The sequence below is a fragment of the Fukomys damarensis genome, unplaced genomic scaffold (assembly GCF_012274545.1).
Source record: "Fukomys damarensis isolate Sample0158 unplaced genomic scaffold, DMR_v1.0_HiC HiC_scaffold_15, whole genome shotgun sequence".
Classification (NCBI taxonomy): domain Eukaryota; kingdom Metazoa; phylum Chordata; class Mammalia; order Rodentia; family Bathyergidae; genus Fukomys; species Fukomys damarensis.
Window position 1 is genome coordinate 4,323,430 of NW_022900927.1, and position 20,617 is coordinate 4,344,046.

Here is a 20,617-nt window from a genome sequence, read left to right on the forward strand (position 1 = left end):
CCGCCCCACCCCTTACCTCATAGGCGTAGTCGAAGAGCTCCAGCACCGTGAGGATGCTGGCCCCAATAAACAGCCCCATCTGGCCCCCGATGTCACCTGCGGGCGTGGAGGATAGGGAGGTCAGTGGGGTCGAGAATACCGTGGGAGCAGCAGGGTTCATTCTGCGGGATTGGGGCAGGCTAGCCACAATCGCAAAGGGATTGGCAGTTTCATACACAACGATTGCATGAGCCAGATTCGCGGATTTTTCTTTTCTTTATGCTTTTCTGCATTTTGCTACTTTTCCTAAATGAACAAGTATTACTCGGGGAAAAAAGAATTGTTTATAAACGTCCCCAGCACTCTTAGCATTTGGGCCAACTTCAAGTGTGTGCGAAAGACTCCCTCTCCCCCACCTCCCTCCGTTTCTATTTCCCCCTCCATCTCCACCCTCACGATCGCCTCAAGCCCAAGACGCTGTCTTTTGACAACAGGGTTTAGAGAAAAGCCCCCAGGGACAGGTCAGAGAGAACACCCTGCTTTGAGTAGTAGGGAGCCACACCATGCCCAAGGCATGGAAAGGGGAACAGGTACCATCAACAGCTCACCCAGGAGCCCTGCAATCTCATAGGCTTTCTTCTGCTCAATGGTCTCATAGTTGAGGACTTCAAAGAAAATATCCAGCACCAGGATGTTCTCCCTGCACAGGAGTTGGGGGAGGAGACCTAGGTTCAAGTCATGTCTCTGCCCCTTATCTGCCGGGTGACCTCAGCAAGTTAGCCTCTCTGAACCTGTTTCCATAGCCACAAAATGAGATGCTGATGGAGATACCTGCGTTTCAGAGTTGTGAGGATGAAGAGAAATGGCATATATGCAAAGGCACTCTGCGAGGGTAAGGCAAGGAGGGAGAAAGGAGTGCTTGCACTGGTTTTTCTGGCTTGATCCTCCCTCCATGCCCACGCATGCTCTTTGGTTGCCTCTTGGACCTTCCCAGGTTCTCTCCACTGCCTCTTGCCTGCAGGTCCCTCATCAAAGCCCCCTTACGCCCTCCACAGTCCCTTCCTAAAGGCCCTACCCTGCACAGCAGAGCCCTTACCCTATGTACTGCTCAGACTTGTTGAACTTCTTGGCCAGGTACTTGGCTGAGGCTTTGCTGGGGATCTTGACCATGGACAGCTCCTTGCCGTAGCGCGTCAGGTTGCAGGGCATTTCACACACACAGTACTCCTGGTCCTTCTCCACCAGGAAGTCTACGCCCAGTGGGGAGAAGGCGCCAGTTGAGTGGTACCCTTCTGCTGGCATCTTCCCAACACAAACATTCTGGCACTGCCCAAAGGAAGCCTGGGTCCCCTTCTCTTTTTCCTACCCCAGCCCCCTGCCCATGCTGTGCAGATCCTCACACAGCCTCCCCATGGCTTGGGTTTTTTTTTTTTTTTTTTTTTTTTTCAGTACTGAGGATTGAACTCAGGACCTTGAGCTTGCGAGGCCTCATGGATATTTTTTAACTTTTATATGCATTTCCTCAAGGCCCTCAAGGGACTGCTGAGTGGCTGATGATGAAAGAGGGCAGAGTCCCTTCCCAGGTAAGCCCTATTCATTTTTCATAGGGGTCTCTGAAGATGCTATTGTCAACCTTGAAGTCAGATACATGTCGGTGCTCTGCCTGGTGCAGGGTTTGCTGGGTGCTTCTGGGATGCAGTCTAAAACCCTTGTGCATGCGGCTGGCAGCAGCTCCCCCCCACACTGCCCCAGGACAGGGGCGCTCACCCAGGGCAGGATCCGCACACTCTTTGTACTGCTCTGGAGTGCAGTATGGGGCGTCCCCTACAGAGGAGAGAAGACAGTTCAGAATGGAGTTTATAACTGGAGGAAGCCAAGAGAGGATGGCACAGTAGGACCAGCCAGCCCCAGTGTTCCTTGGCAGTGTCCCTCCCTCCCCCAGCAGCCCACCCTTTCTAGACCTTCCACCCATCTTTGAGGGCACAGGCAGGAACTGAGGTCAGAGAGACAAGAAGAAGCGGAAAGGTAAGGAATGGTGTGGGCTGGAACTGGGCTAGTGGCAGGGAGGTTGATATGATGGGGGCAGGTGAAGCACATGCCGAGGGACCCCGGGACTGTGCTTGCAGCTGGGGGCTGACCTGGCATGTGCACCATGCGGCAGTTGCAGTTCTCCACCAGGTAACGTGTCTCACAGTCGATGCGGCAGGCGGTGATACTGTAGGAGTCGAAGAAATCCGAGTCCACGGTAACAGCTTTGCAGGTGCCCCAGGGCGGGGGCAGGTAGATGAGCTGCTGGGAGAGCCAGGGAGCTGGGGGAGTGTGGGACTTCTCCGCGAGTCAGTTCGATGGACCCCCTCAACCCTCCACAGCCTCAGAAGGCTCAGAGTTCACGGGACATTTCCGTTCACTAGGTCATGCTGTCAAGCAGCCCCGTTATCACCTGGGCCCTAGGTCACCTGTTCCTCCCATGACTGATCACCCACCACTCCATCCTGACCCCTCAACAGCCCACCCCAGGACCAGGCTTCCATGGCCTTCTCACCCGCTGCTCCTGGCAGGCCACAAAGGTCTGGAAGCCTGGGGCCACACCAAAGCCCAGCTGGTCAATGAAAGGAGGCTCATCCTGACTGTGGATCTGCACTTTGATGCCCGCTTCGAAGGACGTCTCATCTATGGGAAAGGGGTCGAGAGGACTTCTGAGTCTCTAACCTCTCTCAGAGCCAGGAGCATCTCCCCGGTGGGAAAGCTATCTCTGGGGTGCTAGCCCACCCTCAGCCTCCTTCTGGATTTCTGAGCTCCATGCTGCTCCAATGACCTCTGCCTTCTACACGCTTCTTTTCTTACCTGGTGTCTTCTATACATCCTGGTATTTTACATTCTCTCCCCAGAGTGCCACTGCCTCGGACACACTTCCAGTTTTGCGTCTCCTTGTTTCCCCTTTCTTTCCCATCTCTCTCTGCCCCAAGGCCCCCTGAGACCAGGCAGGCAGGCAGCCCAAGAAGAGAGGGAGTTATTTATAGAGTGAGTGGCGGCTGCTGATGGGAGAGGACGGCTGGTTACCTTGGAGAGTAACTGAGCCACGAAGAGCGAGTCAGGGAAATGTGTGTGGAAGTCAGGTAGAGTCACAATGGAGATAGAGCCTGGGAGGAAGGGCAGGAGCCTGAGCCCTCTCTCGGCCCCACAGTGGAGCCCAGGAGTGTCCCTGTGGAGGCCGGGGCCCGTGCGGAGGGGCCCTTGAGGGAGATGACATACCAGTCTCCCCCCACACTGGCAGGTACTCGTCCTGCTGGATGTCCAGCATGATCTCCAGCCCGTTGCCTGTCCCACCCTTCATAGTCTTCAGCCGTGGCCGCCCATCTCGGCCTGAGTTGAATGTGTAGCACTTTCCGTACCGTGTGAAGACCTGGTGGGAGCAGAGTAGAGAGCCTGAGAGTCTTGTCACTGCCCCCTACTCACTAAGACCTGTCTGCAGGTCCACCAGCTGCCAGAATTCCAACTCCCTTTGGAACAGTTCCTCCTGTTCAGCCCACTGTCCATTTGTTTCCCTCTCCTATTCTCCACGCTTCTTTGCTCTGCTGTGCTCCCTGGGAAACTGGCCTTCCCGGGGCATATGGCCTGAGCTCCTCTGCCGGCACAATGGGCTTCTAGTTGGGTTCTGGCAGTGGGAACCACAAGTAAGGAATCAGAGCAGGAAGAGATTGGGGTACTGATCCTTCCCCCACACTTGGTCTCTCTGTAATGCTGGCAGTGGCTTAGACTCTCTGACTATGACTCCTGCAGGGCGGGCTCCCTACATGGCACTGTTTCCTTTGTGCTCCTTCAGCCTAGAAGTGTTAACAATTTCCCGCTATGGCAAGCTACTTCACCTCCTCTTAGTAGTTTTCTTAGTCCCACCTGCAGCTCTGTAAACAGCCCCTTTGTTAAAGTCTTTTCAATTGAACTATCAAGGAGAAATCTCTCTCTCTCTTGCCAGGCCCCTGACATGTGCACCTCTATCACCAGGATCCTGCCACTGCCAGACCACTGAGCTAGATCTTCTCTTCTCTGTCCCTGAGGCCTGTCCCCAACCTAAGCCCGGCCATCAGTCCCTTCGGTCCATCACTGTCCCATTATCACTAGAACCTGAAAGTAGCTCTAGTTGCCACGGCAAGGACTGTGCTCTTCTCCCAGACTTGGGACTGGGCACCAACGTGTGGTTGTTGGCAGTGCTCTTGCAGAGCTATGAGTATCCCCAGAGACATCTCAGCCCGGGGGCAGCCTCCTCAGTCTTCTCCCCGCTCTGTGGCCTTACAAAGCCCTTATCACGTCTCTGGTCACGTAGCTGAGCCAGTTCTCCATGGTCCTTCCCCTGCGGACTCTCCAAACGTTCCCAGAAATGGGATGGGTGTGCTTTGACCACTGCTGGGTGGTGGCGGTAAAGTGCACAAAGTGAGTCACAAGGTGAACCCTGGGGCGGCAGGGTCACTGGGGGTCACTGGGGAGCACTGGGGAATAGTCTTTGCCCCTTTCCCCTTCCTAGTCCAGTCTGCTCTGCTCCCCTCTGGAAGAGAAAACACGCTGTTCTGTTTTGTGGGTGATGTTGAATAGATGATGCACAGAGAGAACTCCAGGGGCCCCCACCACATGCTGTACCGTACCACTAGCACTCCAGGCTGGACACGGCCCGTGCCTACCCTTCATCTGGGGATGTGAGTGAGTCCAGGTGGTTGAGGCCCTTTGGGAGGCTCAGCCCTGCCTGGACTCAGAGGGTGAGGCTGGGAGCAGGTGGATCGATGCTGCCACCTGGTGGCTCTGAATAAGAAGTGTCTGTTCTACCCTCCCAGTGGATGAAGATGCGGTGATACTCTCCTGTCCCTTTCCCTTTTGTACTGGCCTTCCTGAGGTCCAGCTGCAAAACCCTGCAGGTCTCACATGTCTAGAGCCATTCCATGGACTTAGATGAGCCGAGATCATAGTCACCTGTTCCTACAATGGGGAGGAGATAGGGGTCTGAGGGATGGGGTGTGGGGAAGAAAGGCCAAGCATCTACAACCTGGAGGGGCAGACAGGAATCAGCTCATAAAGCACTGGAGGATGAATTGGGGAGTAAGTGGGGTGGCAAGAAGACCCAGGCCTCTGGATGGGAGGGCCAGGGTGCAAACCTGAATATCTCTGTAGGGACTTCCTTTGGGAGTAGTTCCTGCTTAAAGCTGGGAGAAAGGGGTTTCATGTAGGGACACTTGTTATTCACTCTTAGACACATACGCATATGCACACGTGCACACACACACGGATACCACAGAAGTAACACAGTATAGGCTCCCGCAGGAGAGAGCACAGGAAACCAGCTGAAGGTTCAGTGAAGTCCTTGCTGCGGGAGCTGCTGACCAAGGGCGTGGTGAGGTGGAGGTGGGGACTCTTCCCACCTTCCTGCCATCTACTCTGTAGCTTTGGGGACCAGGTAGCTAATGCCCCAACATTAATCCAGGAGTGCCAGTCAAAATAGTTAGCAGTTGCCTAGGCAAGGCACCCCACTGATAGGTCAAAGGCAGACCTTACAGGTAGAGCAAAGTCCTAGGGCTCTGCTGGGCCACAAGGAGGTCTAGAGATGGCAGGTGAGGCTGGAGGATACTCAGATTCCAGGGACCTCAAGGCAGCAGCTGATTTCCCACTAGGAAGGACATCAGGATTCTAACAGGAAGAGCAGGTCTCCCAAGAACCTGGCAGTATCGATCAGATCCAGACCCTGGGTTACCCTGGTGAGCTCTGACCCTGGTCGGGACACAACAATCAGCCCCAGCCCTGGGAGGCGACAGTCAAGAAGAGCATGGCACACACTCTCAGGGCCCTGTGCTAGCCATGGGGCCCCACTCACCACCGAGAAGTTGTGAGGGCCACAGGGGCCCCCACTGTAGGAACAATAGAGCAGCATGTCCTCCAGCCGGTGGCAGGAGCGATTGTAGAAGCGATGCAGATTAAAGGGCTCCCCAGAAAAAGCCTCTGGCCCAGGGGGAGCAAGGGGCACCCCAGGATCATCACTCTCATCCAGCCCCAGCATGGGGGCCAGGTACAGCAAGTCGGGGTAGCTGAGCTGGGATAGCCGCACGGCGTTGGTGTTGCAGAAGGTGACTGCTGGGAAAGCGAGCTCCGTGGTGGCCACTTCATCCAGCAGAGTCACATGCGGGTAGCTGAGGTAATAAGCAATGCGGTCCCCTACCTGGCACAGGAAGGCACCCAAGGCTAGAACAAAGGCTACTGCCCACAGGGCCTGCCTTGGCCCTGGACCCCCTTCTACAAAGACATGACTGGCACCATGGAGGGTACAGCTTCTGGCAAAGGCCACTAAGTCCACAGGCAAATCTCCTTCATTGGCCTCTTTCCTCAATGGCCTTTCTTTCTCTTCTTCCTCCTCTTCTGATTCTGAGGTGCTCCGTGGGTGCTGCTGCTGCAGCTGGGGACCCCAAGCATCTCCAAAGGGCCCCGAGGCCTCCTCTCCAGAGGAGAAAGACACAGAGCAGAAGATCCGGATGGGCATCTTCTTCAGGGGCTTTCTGTTACCAGGAAATTGGCAGGAAGAAGGAGGAAGGTGCCTGAGGGAAAGGAGATGTGACCCTAGGAAGACTGGGGCAGAGCCAGCCGCCTAGTCCTGTGGCCAGGTCTCCGAGACCCGGCTGGCTGTCCTTCCTCATCGGGGCTCTGTGGCAGTATGGCTGCGCTGGGGTGTGGCGGGGCAGGAGAACAGGGACAGCCAGTCCTGCTAGGGAGGGCGGTATCTGTGCTTATGAATAATTGATGGTGGGAAAGGGAGGGTGTTGGAGAGGAGGGGGCTGGAGCCCCTTTCCCGTCTCGCTGGCTCCAGTGGGACACAGAGGCTTTAAGACAGTGGAAAAGCCTAGGGCCAGGGCTCCTAGTAGCCCCTCCCCAGGTGAGGCAGGACCCAGCACCATCCTGGGCTCCCACCGCCAGGATGATCTCAGTTGGCAACAGTCCCGGCCTCCCCTGGGACAGGCACGCAGGCTCCCTTCCCCTCCAGTCTGTCCCTCGCCATGGCACGTCCCTCAGTTTCCCTCCCCAGTTCTGACCCTCTCCCTTATTCTCACCCGCTCCTGGTATCCCTGTGAGCTACCTAAACCCCACACTCCGTGGGCACTCTCTGCTGCTCCAAGTCTTCTCTAGTTCCCCTTGACCTATGACACCCTCCCAACTATTTTATTGATCCCAACTCTCCCAATGCATCAATGCACCCCAATTTACGTTTGGTTGTTCCCCAAGCCCCCAGTTCCCCTGCAATCACTCCCTTGACCCTCAAAGTTCCCTCCAATGAGCCTCTGACCCCCTTTCTCTTCCTCTTTCTCCTCTGACCTCCAGCTGTACTTCAGTTTCACAGTCTTCCTCCAGGCTGAGCTGCACTTAGGCCCCTTTCCCTCTGCTCCGCCTTTTGTGGCTTGGGGGGCAGCCCAGGTTCCATTAGCAGAGGTCTCTCGCTGACCACAGACTCATTTCTGGTCAGTTCCTGGCACTGGGGAGGGACCCTGTGTCCTGCAGCTGAAAAGCTTACTGGCAGATCATCGCCACCCTCCTACCTTGCCCAGCCCCCTACAGCGCAGAAGAGAGGCTGGAGGGAGCAGGATGAAAATGACGTCAGTGCAGAGACACAGGGTTCTGGGTCAGAGTACTGGGACCCCCCACCCCACCCCTCAGCCTTGCAATCCCAGGTCGTCCAGTCTTTGTGCACCCTCCATGTCCTCTGGTTACCCTGGGGCCACCGATTGAGGAACTTGAGCCACCATCCAAGTCTCCAGGGCCAAGAAGGTGACCTGAGGGGAGTGGAAGGAGGGAGAGGAAGGGAGGAGAGCAGATTAACCCTTCCTCGGCAGGCCCAGAGGAGGAGCAGTGGGGACAGGACAAGTCTACCTGGGCTTTGCCATTCCTTAACCATTCCAGAGCCCTGCCCCCTGTCCCCTCCTCATTTGTAGAGACCCAGGAGTGTGGAGAATGGGAGGCAGGGTGCCAGGTTTTAGCAGAAGTGATGTTGTGCAACCTTTGGCCTTAGCTTTGCTGCCAGGGACACAGAGGTCCCAGAAGAAGAGAAGCTTTGAGGTCTGGCCCCTCTCCATCCTTATGCCGCTGTCCTCAGACTGGCCTCAAAGGGTTTTGCCTGAACAACAGCCTCCCAGTGGACTTCCTTGCTCCCTGCCCCCTTGCCCTTTCTCCCTGCCTTCAGGCTATGACTCTGGCCATTCTTCTGCTTAAAAATCTTTCACTCCCTGGTACCTCCTGCCAAAATCCTCTCCCCTACGTGGACCTACAAAGCTGAGCATCACATACCCTCCAGTCTCACCCTAGCCCTGTGTCCAGCCACTGATTCTCCCTAGACACACAATGCTTTCCCCAGACTCCACCTGGAAAGTACCTAGCCATTTTTCTTTTATTTTCTTTTTCGAGAGGCAGAATCTTGCTATGTTGCCCAAGCTGGCCCCAAATTCCTGAGCCCCAGCCATCCTACCTCAGCACCCTAAGCAGCTGGGACCACAGGCACACACCACCACACCTGGCTTCCTACTCATTTCTCAAAGCCCTGCTCACTCATTGCCTCGCCAAGAAGCATTCCCTGACTGCACAGGGTGAAATCAGTGCCCATCCAGGCGATAGTTCTGCTCAAGGCCCTTCAGGCAGGCATAGTAAGCCGTAGCTCCTTGAGGCGGAGCCTCTGAGAATAAAAGATCAGGAATCTGTAAGCGAGAAAGACCAAGAACACCAGGGCAACTGGAGATAAATCACTGAAGAGAGTAGGAGAGAGACCCCCTACTCTCAGCTGTTGTCTTTTGGGCTTCTTCCACATGAATTCATGGTTTGCTCTTCCGTTTCCTGCCCTGTGGGCAGTTTCTTCCTGCCTGTCAGACCTCAGCTCTCAGAAGGCAGGGTCATCTTGCTTCATTCACATCTCCTCACAAAGGGTTTCAGAGGTGAGTTCTAGACTGGGCTTGGGCTGGGCAGCCTTCCTTGGCCTTATGTTCCTTGACCACTAGAGGGCATTGTCCCCCTCCTTCAGCAGTCCTGGGAGCGGGTATAGGTTGGATTTCAGAGGAAGGAAATTAAGGTGGGAGGAGCTTCTAGCACGGGGCCACCTCAGAGAGAAGGCCATGCAGACACAGAGTGGCTTCAAAGAACAGCCATACAGCTCTGCCCCACCTCAACATCAAGACCCGCTCTGCACTCCTACACACAGACACATGCACCTGTATTCCTCCTTCCTCTGTCCTCTGCAACCTCACCCCTCTAACGTTCTCTCTCACCCTCACCTCATTCAAGCAGACAAATCCAAAGCTGTTCAGTAATGAAGAGCTGAGGAAAGTGCTAGGGGGAATACATAGACCCAAAGCACGCACGAAGGCCTCAGAAGAGTGACCCAGCTGTTTCAGACACACACACACACACACACACACACACACACCGCCAGCCACTCTCAATTCCAACCCTCAGCACCTCTTCCCCACGTCCCTCCCCACCAGGACTTGTCTTCAGCTGTGTGTGTCAGGTGGAGTGGTTTCTGACTTTCTCTGTTATCTCTCTCTGAATTTCAAGCCCCTCTCACATCTGTGCAGTGGTTTCACGGGGTCTTTATACACCCATCAAAGAAGGGAATCTGAGTAACTTCACCACCATTTGACAAGCAAGGAAGTGGAGCCACACAGCTGATTCAGGTCTCAGGATGAGCAAGTAATAGGTTTCAGACTAGAGTTAAGAGATCTATCTCTAAATCCCTTCCCGCTTTATTCTTCATTTGCTCGTTGACACAATGGAGAGCAGATAATGGGCCAAGATCCTGCCCGCATGGAGCTCATGACCTAATGAACTAGACAGACATTAATTTTAAAAGCTATAAATATCATTAGTCATAGCAGCACATGCCTGCAACTCCAGGAAGGCTGGGGCAGGAGGATCACGAATTTATAGCCGGCCTGGGCTACAAAGTGAGTTCAAGGCCAGCCTGAGCCACACTTCTGTTTCAATAGGTAGATAGGTAGGTAGATATTTTATTGTAAACTATGGAAAGTGCTTGGGAAGTAATAATGTAGTTGTGGAAACAAGAGCATGGGGACCTGACCCAGACCAGGGAATCAAGGATGGTTTCTCTGAGAAAGTGATGTTTGAATTGCAATCTAAAAAATAAAAAGGGGTAATTATTTATATGTGTGGAGGGTGGTGGGAGTTCCAGGGAGAGAACAGGGAATGTGCAAAGGCCTGAGGGGGAGACAGCAGAGAGGAGGCAGAGGTGGGTAAAGGCAGGCAGGAACCATATCACTCAGGGCCTGGAAGGTGAAGACTCTGGTCCAACAGCAAAGGAAGACCCTTCTGTGGACACCATTTGGTATCAAGTGCTTAAAGCTGGGTTTTGAAAAGATGGCTCTGGTTGGAGAGTGGAGAAGACTCCGAGGCTGCCTGAGGACTTGCAAGGACCCACTGCAGCAGTCCAGGCGAGACACGGGATGTGGGGTGGTGAGGGTAGGGGGTGGAGTGGAGCCATTAGGTGGCACAATCAGCTGATCTGGTCAAGGCTCAATGTCCTATCGAGGCAGGTGAGGGGTGGCACCCTTGATCGGGCACAGAGGCTAAGGACTCACTTGACAGGTAAGAGGATGTGTTTGGTTTTGCACATGCTGGTTCGGAGGAATCTTGAAGACATCCAAGTAGCGATGTTAAGTGGAAAATTGGCCATTGGAGCTGATGCTAGACAAGAGAGGTGGTCTGAGACATGAATTTGGCGGTTGCCATTGTGTAAGTGGTAAATGAAGTCACGTGTGAAGATGAGACTGCCCAAGAATAGAATATAAAGTTGAAGAAAAAAGGTAGAAAGGAACAAAAAAAGGCCTGATTTGGCAGTGTTGACTACTGCTAAATGAAATCCTACCTTGTGACTTAACCATAGCTTGTAGTTACAAACACAAGAGAAACGAGTGCATAGATCAACTAAAAAAAATCGAGTAAGAATGTTCATAGTAGCTTTATTATAAGAGCCAAAAGAAACCTGGTAATAATCCAAATGTCTAGTAACAGTAGAATGGATAAATTGTGGTACATTCATATAATGAGATACTACATAGCACTGAAAAAGAAATGATTATTGCTATCACAGTAATATGGCTAAATCTCACAGACATAATCCTGAGCAAAAGCAGACACAAAGAAGGAGATATTGGATTGAAAATATACATACTCTAGGAAGTGTAAGGAGAGGTGAAACTTAATGATACTAATAGAATAGTGGCTAACTCTGACGGCGTGGAATTGCCTGGGAAAGGCCCAAAGGAACTTTCTGATGTGCTAGAAATGTTTATGTCAATGTACACACACAGAGTGTGCAGATATTACATAATAAGATATACCAATGTAAAAATTCTTCAAGCTCTTCCCTTAAAGTATACCCTATCATTGCGATTTAAAAGAAGAATAAAATGTGGGGTTAAGCCTTGAGGAGGGACAACACCTAATGACCAAGGAGAAGAGACTGAACCAGCAAAGAGAGAGGGAGAGAGGAGTAGCTATACCTAAGAGGAAGACCAAGAGTTGAGAAGGGAGTAGTTAAAGAAGTAGATGGTATCAACTGCTTTGAATATTATTGCTATTGAAAATCAAGAATAAAACATTTATTGGGGTGTGGTGTGGTAGCAAAGGCCTGTAATTCCACCATTCAGGAGGCTGAGACAGGAGGACCACCATGAGTTTGAGGCTAGCCTGGGCCACATAGTGAGACCTTGCCTCAAAAAAACCAAAAGCCAAACCAACCAACTAAACAAACAAACAAAAAAACAGCCCATGTTTGCTGAGTTTGGCAATATGAAAGTCACTAGCGGCCTGAGCTAGAAGTATTTAGGGACAGTGTGATGGGGAAAAAGAGCCTGGAGCAGACCAGAAAGTGAGCTAGAAATGAGAAGATGTGGAACAGGAATTACAGGCATTACTTTTAAGGGCTTTGTGAAGGGAAGAAGAGAGATAGTGTGGGAGCTGGAGGTGCTGTGAAGTTCAAAGATGGATGTGTTTTGGTTTTTAATCCTGGCCCAAAGCCTGATACACAGTAAGCGCTCAGTAAATGGCATTGTCGTTGTAGCTATTAATCAATCTATTTGTTTGTTTGTTTACTTGAGATCGGGGTCTCCTTGTGTTTCCCAGGCTGGCTTTGAACTTCTGGGCTCAAACCAGTCTCCTGCCTCAGCCTCTTGACTGGCTGCGAGTGCATAGGAATATATTTTTAAGTGAAACCCTTGTAAGCTGTTGGTGGGACAGCTCTGCTTGAGAAGGAAAGACTACGCATATAGAAGGAAGAGACAGGATCACGAGAGTAATGTTCCTTAAAAGGTAGAAGGGAGGCAGATGGAAAGAGCAGGTTGAGATTTGACCTAAGATGAGAGGGATGGGACCTTTGAGGTGATGGTACACAGAGGAAGGAGGCCTTGCCCGAGACTTTTATTTATTTATTTAATTTTGGGAGATGGGGTGAGGCTGGAGGCAAGGTCATCTGCTGCGGGTGAGAGAGGAGCTGAGAACTAGGAAGGTGGCTGTTGGAGAAGTTTGCTGTAATCAGTGGGGAGAGCAGGTTGACCAGCAAGACACGGTGGGGTTGCCAGGCAGCACTGCAGCCATATAAAGACACTGATCATGAGCACCCTGTGACAGCACGCTGCCCTGCTGTGTGACAGCCTCCAGTAGAGCCTGGCTACTCCCGTGCCACCCTGGGGAAAGCCAGCAGTGGGTTTCTCCAAGCTTGGGACATGGCCAGATGGCACAATGAAAAGTCAGAGTTCGAGGACGTGGCACACTCAACCCAGGGGTGGGGCTCCTGGGGCCTTCTCCCTTTGCACCCTTTCTTTCCCTTCTTGCCTCAGCACACGGCTTCTCTGCAGAGCACAGGCCCCTGGGCAGCATGGTGCCACTGGGGAGCCCGGTGTAGCCTGATTGCTCACCCACACTCCCGTTCCTGCAGCCACACACGGAGAACCTGCACTCACAAGATCTGGACCAGATCAGGTCCCACTCAGTCACTTGTTGGCTGTGTGACCACCCCTCCAGCAAGTCACATAACACCTCTAAACCTCAGTTTCCTCATTTTCCCCAGCGAAGATATTGAGCATCTTCTGGAACTATGAGGCTCACATGAGCAAAACTGAAGGAAATCTATGAATTTCAAAGGAAGACTGAGAGCTGATTAGTTTTGTTAGTATGTGTTCTGCATGCAGCTAGGGATGTGCTGGCTCGAAAGCATCCTCCCACAGCCACACGCTCTGAGCTGCACGTGCCTCATGGACATCCACAATGTCCACTTTCTGCCCATTCTCCCCCAGACGGAAGCACACGTGTGCTTGCTCCCAGGGGCACACATGCAATGAGTATGTTGTGAAAAGTCTGAGTCGGCTGCTGTCCATGGTCAAGGCTGCTGCAGCAGTCCTCCCTGGGGCTGTTCTAAGCCCAGCGTGCTTGCGACACTGTGCCCCACCCCCCTTAGGGACACACGACAGTAAGCAACAAAGTCCAACCTCTCAGGCTCCAGGACACATTGCCACATCAGGGCCTTGCCTATGAGGCAGGTGGGAAGGGCTTTTCTTTCTGGGAACTCATAGGACCTCAGGAAGGTCACAGTTTGCCCTTCCTTCTCTCTGAAGTGGTCTTGGAGAGGCTGAGGCAACGGAGTCTCTGTTCTTACAATTTCTGGGGGGAACACAGCCATTTCGTGGTCATTTTTAAACCCCATGAAGAAGAGCTGTGGAGGATTCTGAGTAACTGGGCGCCAGGCTGGTGGAGACGGGAGAATTCCACATGGAGGGCAAAGTCTCCTGAGGTCAGAGCTAGGGTCTTCCTTACACCACACACTCGAGCCCCAGCATGGGACCTGGCCCTCAGAAGTGACTCCCTATTGCAGCAATGAATCCTGTGTGGATGACACTCCCGACCTCCGCTCCTCATTCCTAATCTTCAGTCTCTTTCCATCCCCTTAGAATCTCAATTATTTCCTACAAAGTTGACACTCAGAAGCAACCTTCTCCCACATCAGAGTGTTCCGGGCCCCCGACAGAGTGCACAGGGTACAGGGCCACTTACGAGTGCATTCTGAGTTTGGCTGGGCACCAAGGAAGCTCTCCTCCTTTCCAGCCCTCTGCTTCCGGCTAGGCCCCCAGAGGCACTTAGTTACTTCCATCAATTCCCTATTACTTTAGCCAACAGCCAGCAGATCAATTAGCTTAGAGTAGCCTCTTAGCTGAGGGCAGTCTGAGAGAACCCGCTGGGCTGGGAGAGGTGGAGGACACGAGAGAGGAAACCAAGTTACCCGAGGAATATTTGTGTATATCTATCGGGGTGGGGGGAGGAGAGGGAGAGACCCCAAACCAGACCCTGGATTCCTGCAACTGTGTCTCTGTTCAGTTCAGACACTCCCCGCTGGGCCAGAGGGGCACAGGGGCCTGGAGCCTTGAGCCCCTGAGGTGGAGTGTCTTTCATCCACTTGAGCCTCCTTAATCTCTGGACGTTGTGCCTGCTCCCTACCCCAGCCTACCCCACAAAACCCCTGGGTGAGGTCATCAAGACCAGCCTTCCTCTGTCCTTGCCTTCCTCTCTCTGTGTGGCAGTCTGGACAGCAGCTCTGCCCTCCGTAGCCCCTACACTTCCTGCCTAGCTGAAGGGAAAAGGTCTAGATAATAAGGTTGGGCCCTCCCAAGGGACTCTTGGTCTGAGCGCCTGGGGGGTGAGGTGGGGGGTTGTTGATGAAGGGAGGGAGCCCTGGGCCTTACCAATCTTGACTCCAATTACTTTCAAGTGACCTCTCTGTCTCCCTTCTGGGTCCCAGGATCACCCATCCACACTGCCTCTCCAGTCACCATCGCTCCTTCCTAGGTGCTTCAGAAGACTCCTGTTCCCCTCCAAAATCGTGCGGGCATTGTGAGCCCACCCCTTTCACTCCACCTCTCCTCTGGATGATTCCTGTCCCCACTCCAGGATAGGGCCCCCAAGAGATTCCCTGTCCCCTAACTCTGCCCCCTCCTGAGATTTCTTTCCCTACCACACCCCTGTTCCCAGAATCTCCAGTCTGTCCTCGCCTTCCTGCTCTTCCAGGATCCAGACATGAATTCCTGTTTCTCTCTCCGCCAGGCTAAGGCTTCAGGTCTCAGCTGGTTGGGGGGGTGGCATAGGGCAGACTGGGCAACCATCTGCCAGCCCCCTCCCCTTGGTGCTGCTCAGCATTCCGGGCACGCTGCAGCTCCCACTGCCAGGGACAGATAAGGTGCAGCTGGAGGCTGACACCAGCTGGGACTGCTCACTCCACAGCCCCCACCCAGACACCAGCAGACAGCTGCGCCCCTGGCCTCCCTCCATGGAACCCCTGCCCTGCCTTGGCCTGGCTGGCGTCAAGGTAGGGCAGAGAGAGGAGCCTCAAACTCTGTTGCCATAGCAACAAAGCACCTAAGAAGGAAAGGAGGTGGCCAGGAAAGAGGGGACCTTGTGGTTGAGTCTTCCTTGACCATTAGATAGCTCAGGAGACAGCTATTGAGCTATACTCCGCTGGATTGCTTGGGGATACTCCCTCCACTGCCCTTCTGCTCCTTCAGTCCCAAAGAACTTCCAAAGCAATTTCTCCTAGATTTTTTTTTTTTTTTTTTGTACTGGGGATCAAACTCAGGACCTTGAGCTTGTGGGGCAGGCAGCAGAACCACTGAACTAAATCCCCAGCCCAGTTTCTGTTAGATTTAGTCCTCCACATTTACTCCCATACCTGGGGATAGGCCCTGGTCCAACACTCTGTGACCAACAGTCCATTCTCCGAGGTTGAGCTGGATGCACAAGCACATTGCTGGGAATGCCTGTCACTGGAGACCCCTGGCAGGGGGCTGCGGTCTTTGGGGATCTGAGCTGTCCTCTTAAATGGCCTTCAGGAACAGTTCTTTTTCTTTTCTTTTGTGGTACTGAGAATTGAACCCAAGTTCTTCCCACTGAGCTACATGCCTAGCCTTAGCATTTTTTTAAAAATTCTAAGACAATGTCTTGCTAATTCATTAAGTTGCCCAAGGTAGGCTCAAACTTACAGTCCTCTTGCTTTGTCTCGCCATGTGCTAGGATTACAGGTGGGCACTGCCACACCTGGCTTGGGTCAAGGTTATTATTTGGATGAGTCGCCCTGGAGAAATATACAGGAGAGTCCAGTCCACATGGGCCCATGAATGCTTGTGCCCTCAATTAAAACCTGCTCTTGAGGCTGCAGAAGATTCCAGGATGGTCTCTCCTAAGCTCTGACCCTGTGGATAGATGCTTTGTGTCAGTGACACATTTGTCAGGGGCTAGATCCACACCCACACCCCTAACGTACCTCTCGGTCTAGCTGAGAATGGCAAGGAGGAGGAGATAGATGTTAACTAGAAGACCGAGGAAAGGAGAGAGGGTAGAGCACAAGGAGGAGAATATGAGCCCCTTGGGCCCCAGGCCCTTCACCAGGGGATGCCAGACAAAGACTCACAGCCAGACTCCTACACACACAGACACACAGGAGTGACCCTACGGACAGAAGTGGTAGAAGTCTTTACATAGCAGTTGGCAGTGAAGGTACAGGGCGGGGCTGAGGGTTTGAGTCTACTCAGGTTCAGGGTCAGGTCTTTGATACAAGCCAAGAAGCAGACAATTCAGAATCAAGAAGGATTGGGCCAGGGATTTAGCTCAGCAGCACCACGCCTGCCTCACAAGCGCAAGGTCTTGAGTTCAATCCCTGGTACCAAAAAGAAAAAAAGAAAGAAAGAAGGATGCTAGCCTGTGTGTCTCTCCTGAGCCCCTGGCAAGAGAAGGAGCGTAGAGTGCACCAGAACCCTGTGAACACATCATATCTCCATCTGACAGTTTCGAAGCGTCCCTTCAATTGGACAACACGGTACAATCACACTTTAATGTCTCTGCTACCGTGAGACAAATGCATCAGCATCACCACTTAGAATCTTCCTGGACACAGGGGACAAATGGATCCTCAATGAAACACTTTCTGTGGACTGACTGTGTCCCAGCTTTATCCCTTAGCACCTTCCCAGGTTGAGCCAAGCTATTCTTCCCTCCCACATCCAACCCTACAATCCATCAAGCAAATAGGTTTTGCTCTCTCTTTCCTGGAGGTCCCTTCTGCTTGTGTGGTGCATATACTGAGGAGAGGGAGGGCTCTGGCTCTGGCTTCCATCTCTTTGCCTTCATTTCTACTTCTCCTGGGAACACAGTTTGTGAGCCCGGGAGTCCTCTGGTCTCAAGCACTGGGGAATCTAGGACTCTCCTATTGTGAAGAAGGAAAAGTGTGAAGGAAATGGTTTTTGCACCCAGGCAAGGCTCCCATCGTCTTGGCCCAGAAAAAGTATGGCCATGTAACTTTTGCTCACCAGGATTGGCAGCAGCCTATGAAACTAGCCTGCAAAGCAGGATGTAAGGGATTGGGAAGCCCTGTGTGACCTTAGTGAGAACATTAAGCATCAGCACCGCTCTAACCTCTCTACACAGGAAAAGGAAGCCATGCTTCCCTGATGCTAGGAGAAAGCAAGTGAGTGGGGGTGAGAAAAGGGAGGATTTAAGAGCGGAGACAGGAATTGGCACACGAGCAGGGGATCCTGCAAGAATAGATTTTGAACGAGCAATGACATAATTGGAAGTGGACCCACAACTGCAGGGCCCGTATACTAATGGAAAAAGCACAGTGCACTGGGACTTAATGAGACATGAGTTCTAATCCTGAATCTGCCATTAACCAGCTAGTGAGCTTAAGCAAACTATTCGACCCCTTTGTGTCTCCATCTGTGCATTTGCAACTAGAGATAATACGATTACTTATCAAAGGGACCGATAGAGCCTAGCAATCATTCTAAAGAGTTACAAACATCCTCCTCCCACTTGGGGTTATGATCATCCACACATGGCTCCAGGTCCTTTGATGTCTTTCTAGCCTCTGTGATTTTTGTGTTTTGAGATTTGTCTTGCTACTTTGCCCAGGCTGATCTCGACTCCTGGGCTCAAAGGAACCCTCCTGCCTCAGCCTCCTGAGTAGTGGGACTACAGGTGTTGTACCACAGAGCCCAGGTTCTCTGTGCAGTTTTTACTCCTGAAGAGTCTGTGTGACTTGCCCAGGACCACTTAGCGTATCAAATGCCAAAGTCAGTTTCCTGGCCCCTGAGGTGCTGGCCCGTGGCTGGTGTGTTTGTAGAAGCAGAAGGAGCCTCAGTTCAGCCATGACTATTTCCGATTACCTCTGCCCTCAACTCTGTGGCTCTTCCTGGCAAGGGGAAACCTAACAAGACAGCGTGTGTGCATGCATGCATGTGTGTTTGTGTGTGTATGTGTGTGGGGTAAGGGAGAATTGCTGTCCAGCTGTTTAAGGAGAAGTTTCCCTTTCTGCTCAGGCTTCATGTTGCATCTCCAACTTTAATGCACACTCACGTCACCTGGGTACATTATTAGAATGATTCTGATTCAGTAGGTCTGGGAAGTCATGTAGCAAAGTCCTACATTTCTTTTAAGCTCCCCACATCCCATTTTAAGTAACAAAGTTGTAGCTCACCTACCACCGTTCCCAACTCTGACACTTGTGGCCCAGAAAGTAAGGTTGGGGTTTGGGGCCATGCTAAGCCGCTCATTTGCATGTGTATATAAGTGTGTACCATGGGTGGTGTGCACTGTAGGCTCTTTTGTGCCACCAAGGGTGCAAGGCTCAGGCTCAGGCCCTCATGCAGTGCAATGTGCCCTTGTGCTGAACAAAGTCCCCTCGTACCAGAAGCAGCCCTCAAAACGCACGACGGGAAGCACCCCGAGAGGCCCGGCTTGCTCCCTGTCTCCCATTCTGGGGCCAGGCGGACATATGCTTCACACCAGTAGACTCACTCACCACCTTGAAGTCTTCAGCGCTGCAGATCTCTCCCCGGAAGTGGCAGGAGAGCAGCATGTCCCGAATGTCGTGTCCTGCGCGGTCATAGAATTCACGCATGTTGAAGGGCTTGGGCTTGAAGCTTCGGAAGTTGGCCTTGTCCTGCAATATCTCCAGCTGCTTTTCATCAGCCATCTGAGTGTCTGGTATCTCATACCTGGAGCCCGGGTAAGTGGCACGTGGATCAGCATGACCATCAGTGCCCTACAAACTATTTGGCAGAGGGTAGCATTCAGCCCTGGAGGTCAGGCCTGGGTACAGATAGGTAAGGAAGGAAAGCCAGGCTGGTCCAGAGGACCTGCCTCATGGAGTCTAGAAGGACATATGGATCTGTAGTGGCTCCCCAGGGCTGGCTTCTTAGCACAGCAGTGAGGGGAAGCACCAATAAGGCGGGGGCTGTGGCTTTTGTAATAGTCACTACTTTTTAAAGGTGCTCTACCCCATCCCCAGGAACACAGTGGCAGATGGGAGGGCAAAGCTCACTCCAGAAAGGGTGCCAATTTCTCAGCTCAGGCAAGGTAGTGGTAGAGAGCTGTTTTGGACCATGTTGGGACTGGAGATTGGATGCCCTTCACTAGGTTGTCAGTAGTGCCCTAGTTCCTCTGCTGTGAGGGTCATGTTTTGGGGGTGGCTAAAGGACAGAGTTGGCAGCTCTGTGGTGGTTTGGGCAGGCAGGCACCCTGACTGGCACTCCTGCAATTTCAGGAGCAGGACTGAGGGGTGGGTGGGAGCTGCCCACCTGTTGTTGAGCAGAGCCAGCAGCTCCCCGGCATGGTACAGGTCGTTCTTGGAGACTTGGCTAAAGCGGAACTCGTTGAGGTTGCACAGCGTGACTGCAGGGAAGGTGAGCTGGGAAGCAGCCACCTCATCGAGCTTGGTGACGTGGTGGTAGTGGAAGTAGTACTGCACACGTTCGGTGCACACACACAGCAGCACGGCCAGTGAGCCCAGGAAGCACAGGGCCCACAGCGCCCGCTTCAGAGAGAGCCGCTCATAGGAGAAGATATGGGCCAGGCCGTGCAGCGTGGAGCTGCTGGCGAAGGCCTGGATGCTGACTGGCTGGATGCCACCCACCTCCTCCTCCTCGGCCTTCAGTTCCATCCTTGCCAGGGGGCCCCTGGGGGAGGCGGAAGAGAAGAGAGTCCGTCATCATCCTGGGATGAGAGTAGTGTGGGGCCCTTCTGACTGTGTCCCTCCCAAATCCTCATCTCCGGAGGTCACTGTTCTGGTGGTGGAAGCTTTCCCTAGTGTGCAGGCCTCGAGGTGTCTGGCTCAGGAACACACCCCAGGATAGGGTTCCTCCACTTACAGAGACCTAAGGGTTAGCTCAGGACAAGGGAATGCTCTCCCAGGGAAGCTTCCCATGCGTAGGGGTGGGGGGGGATGGAACGCAAGGTGGGGGGAGACCCTAGATTCAGTCACTCCACCAAGAGAGGGAAGTCCCCATGCTCCCTCAGGCAGGCACTGGAGTTCCCTCCAGATGTGGGGTCACTCTGGGACAGGAATGTCTACCCCATCCTGGAAACAAAACTCTCCCAGATGAGCTGAACTGAGGACCAGAGCTCTCTCCTGGTCAAGGGTATCCCCAGGATTGGGCTTTCACCCCAGGAGCTAAGCCAGGGCCAGAAAAATCCCCAAGGGGGGGTGGATACCTGTGGGGAGGGGCTGGGCCCAAGCCCTCACCTTCCCTTGTCGCCGGTTCTGATGGAGGCGGCCCTATGTGTGTATGTTGGG

General features: G+C 53.0%; 1 protein-coding gene across 2 annotated transcripts in view; it reads right to left on the reverse strand.

The window, feature by feature from the left end:
* The window catches only part of Asic1 (acid sensing ion channel subunit 1), a 22,444-nt gene extending 2,444 nt beyond the window's left edge, over positions 1-20,000 (reverse strand). The window contains exons 1-9 of one of the 2 annotated variants that reach the window (XM_010623654.3): positions 19,623-20,000; positions 18,845-19,040; positions 3,232-3,382; positions 2,522-2,649; positions 2,118-2,268; positions 1,747-1,803; positions 1,076-1,229; positions 588-679; positions 13-96 (exon numbers count right to left, since the gene is read on the reverse strand). In XM_010623654.3, the coding sequence (XP_010621956.1) occupies positions 13-96; positions 588-679; positions 1,076-1,229; positions 1,747-1,803; positions 2,118-2,268; positions 2,522-2,649; positions 3,232-3,382; positions 18,845-19,040; positions 19,623-19,984 (1,375 nt within the window). In that variant the 5' untranslated portion in view covers positions 19,985-20,000. Of the gene's footprint in view, positions 1-12; positions 97-587; positions 680-1,075; positions 1,230-1,746; positions 1,804-2,117; positions 2,269-2,521; positions 2,650-3,231; positions 3,383-5,833; positions 7,015-18,844; positions 19,041-19,622 lie in introns of those variants that run through there. The other variant, XM_010623655.3, reaches the window with a different exon arrangement.
* Between the last annotated feature and the right edge of the window lie 617 nt (positions 20,001-20,617).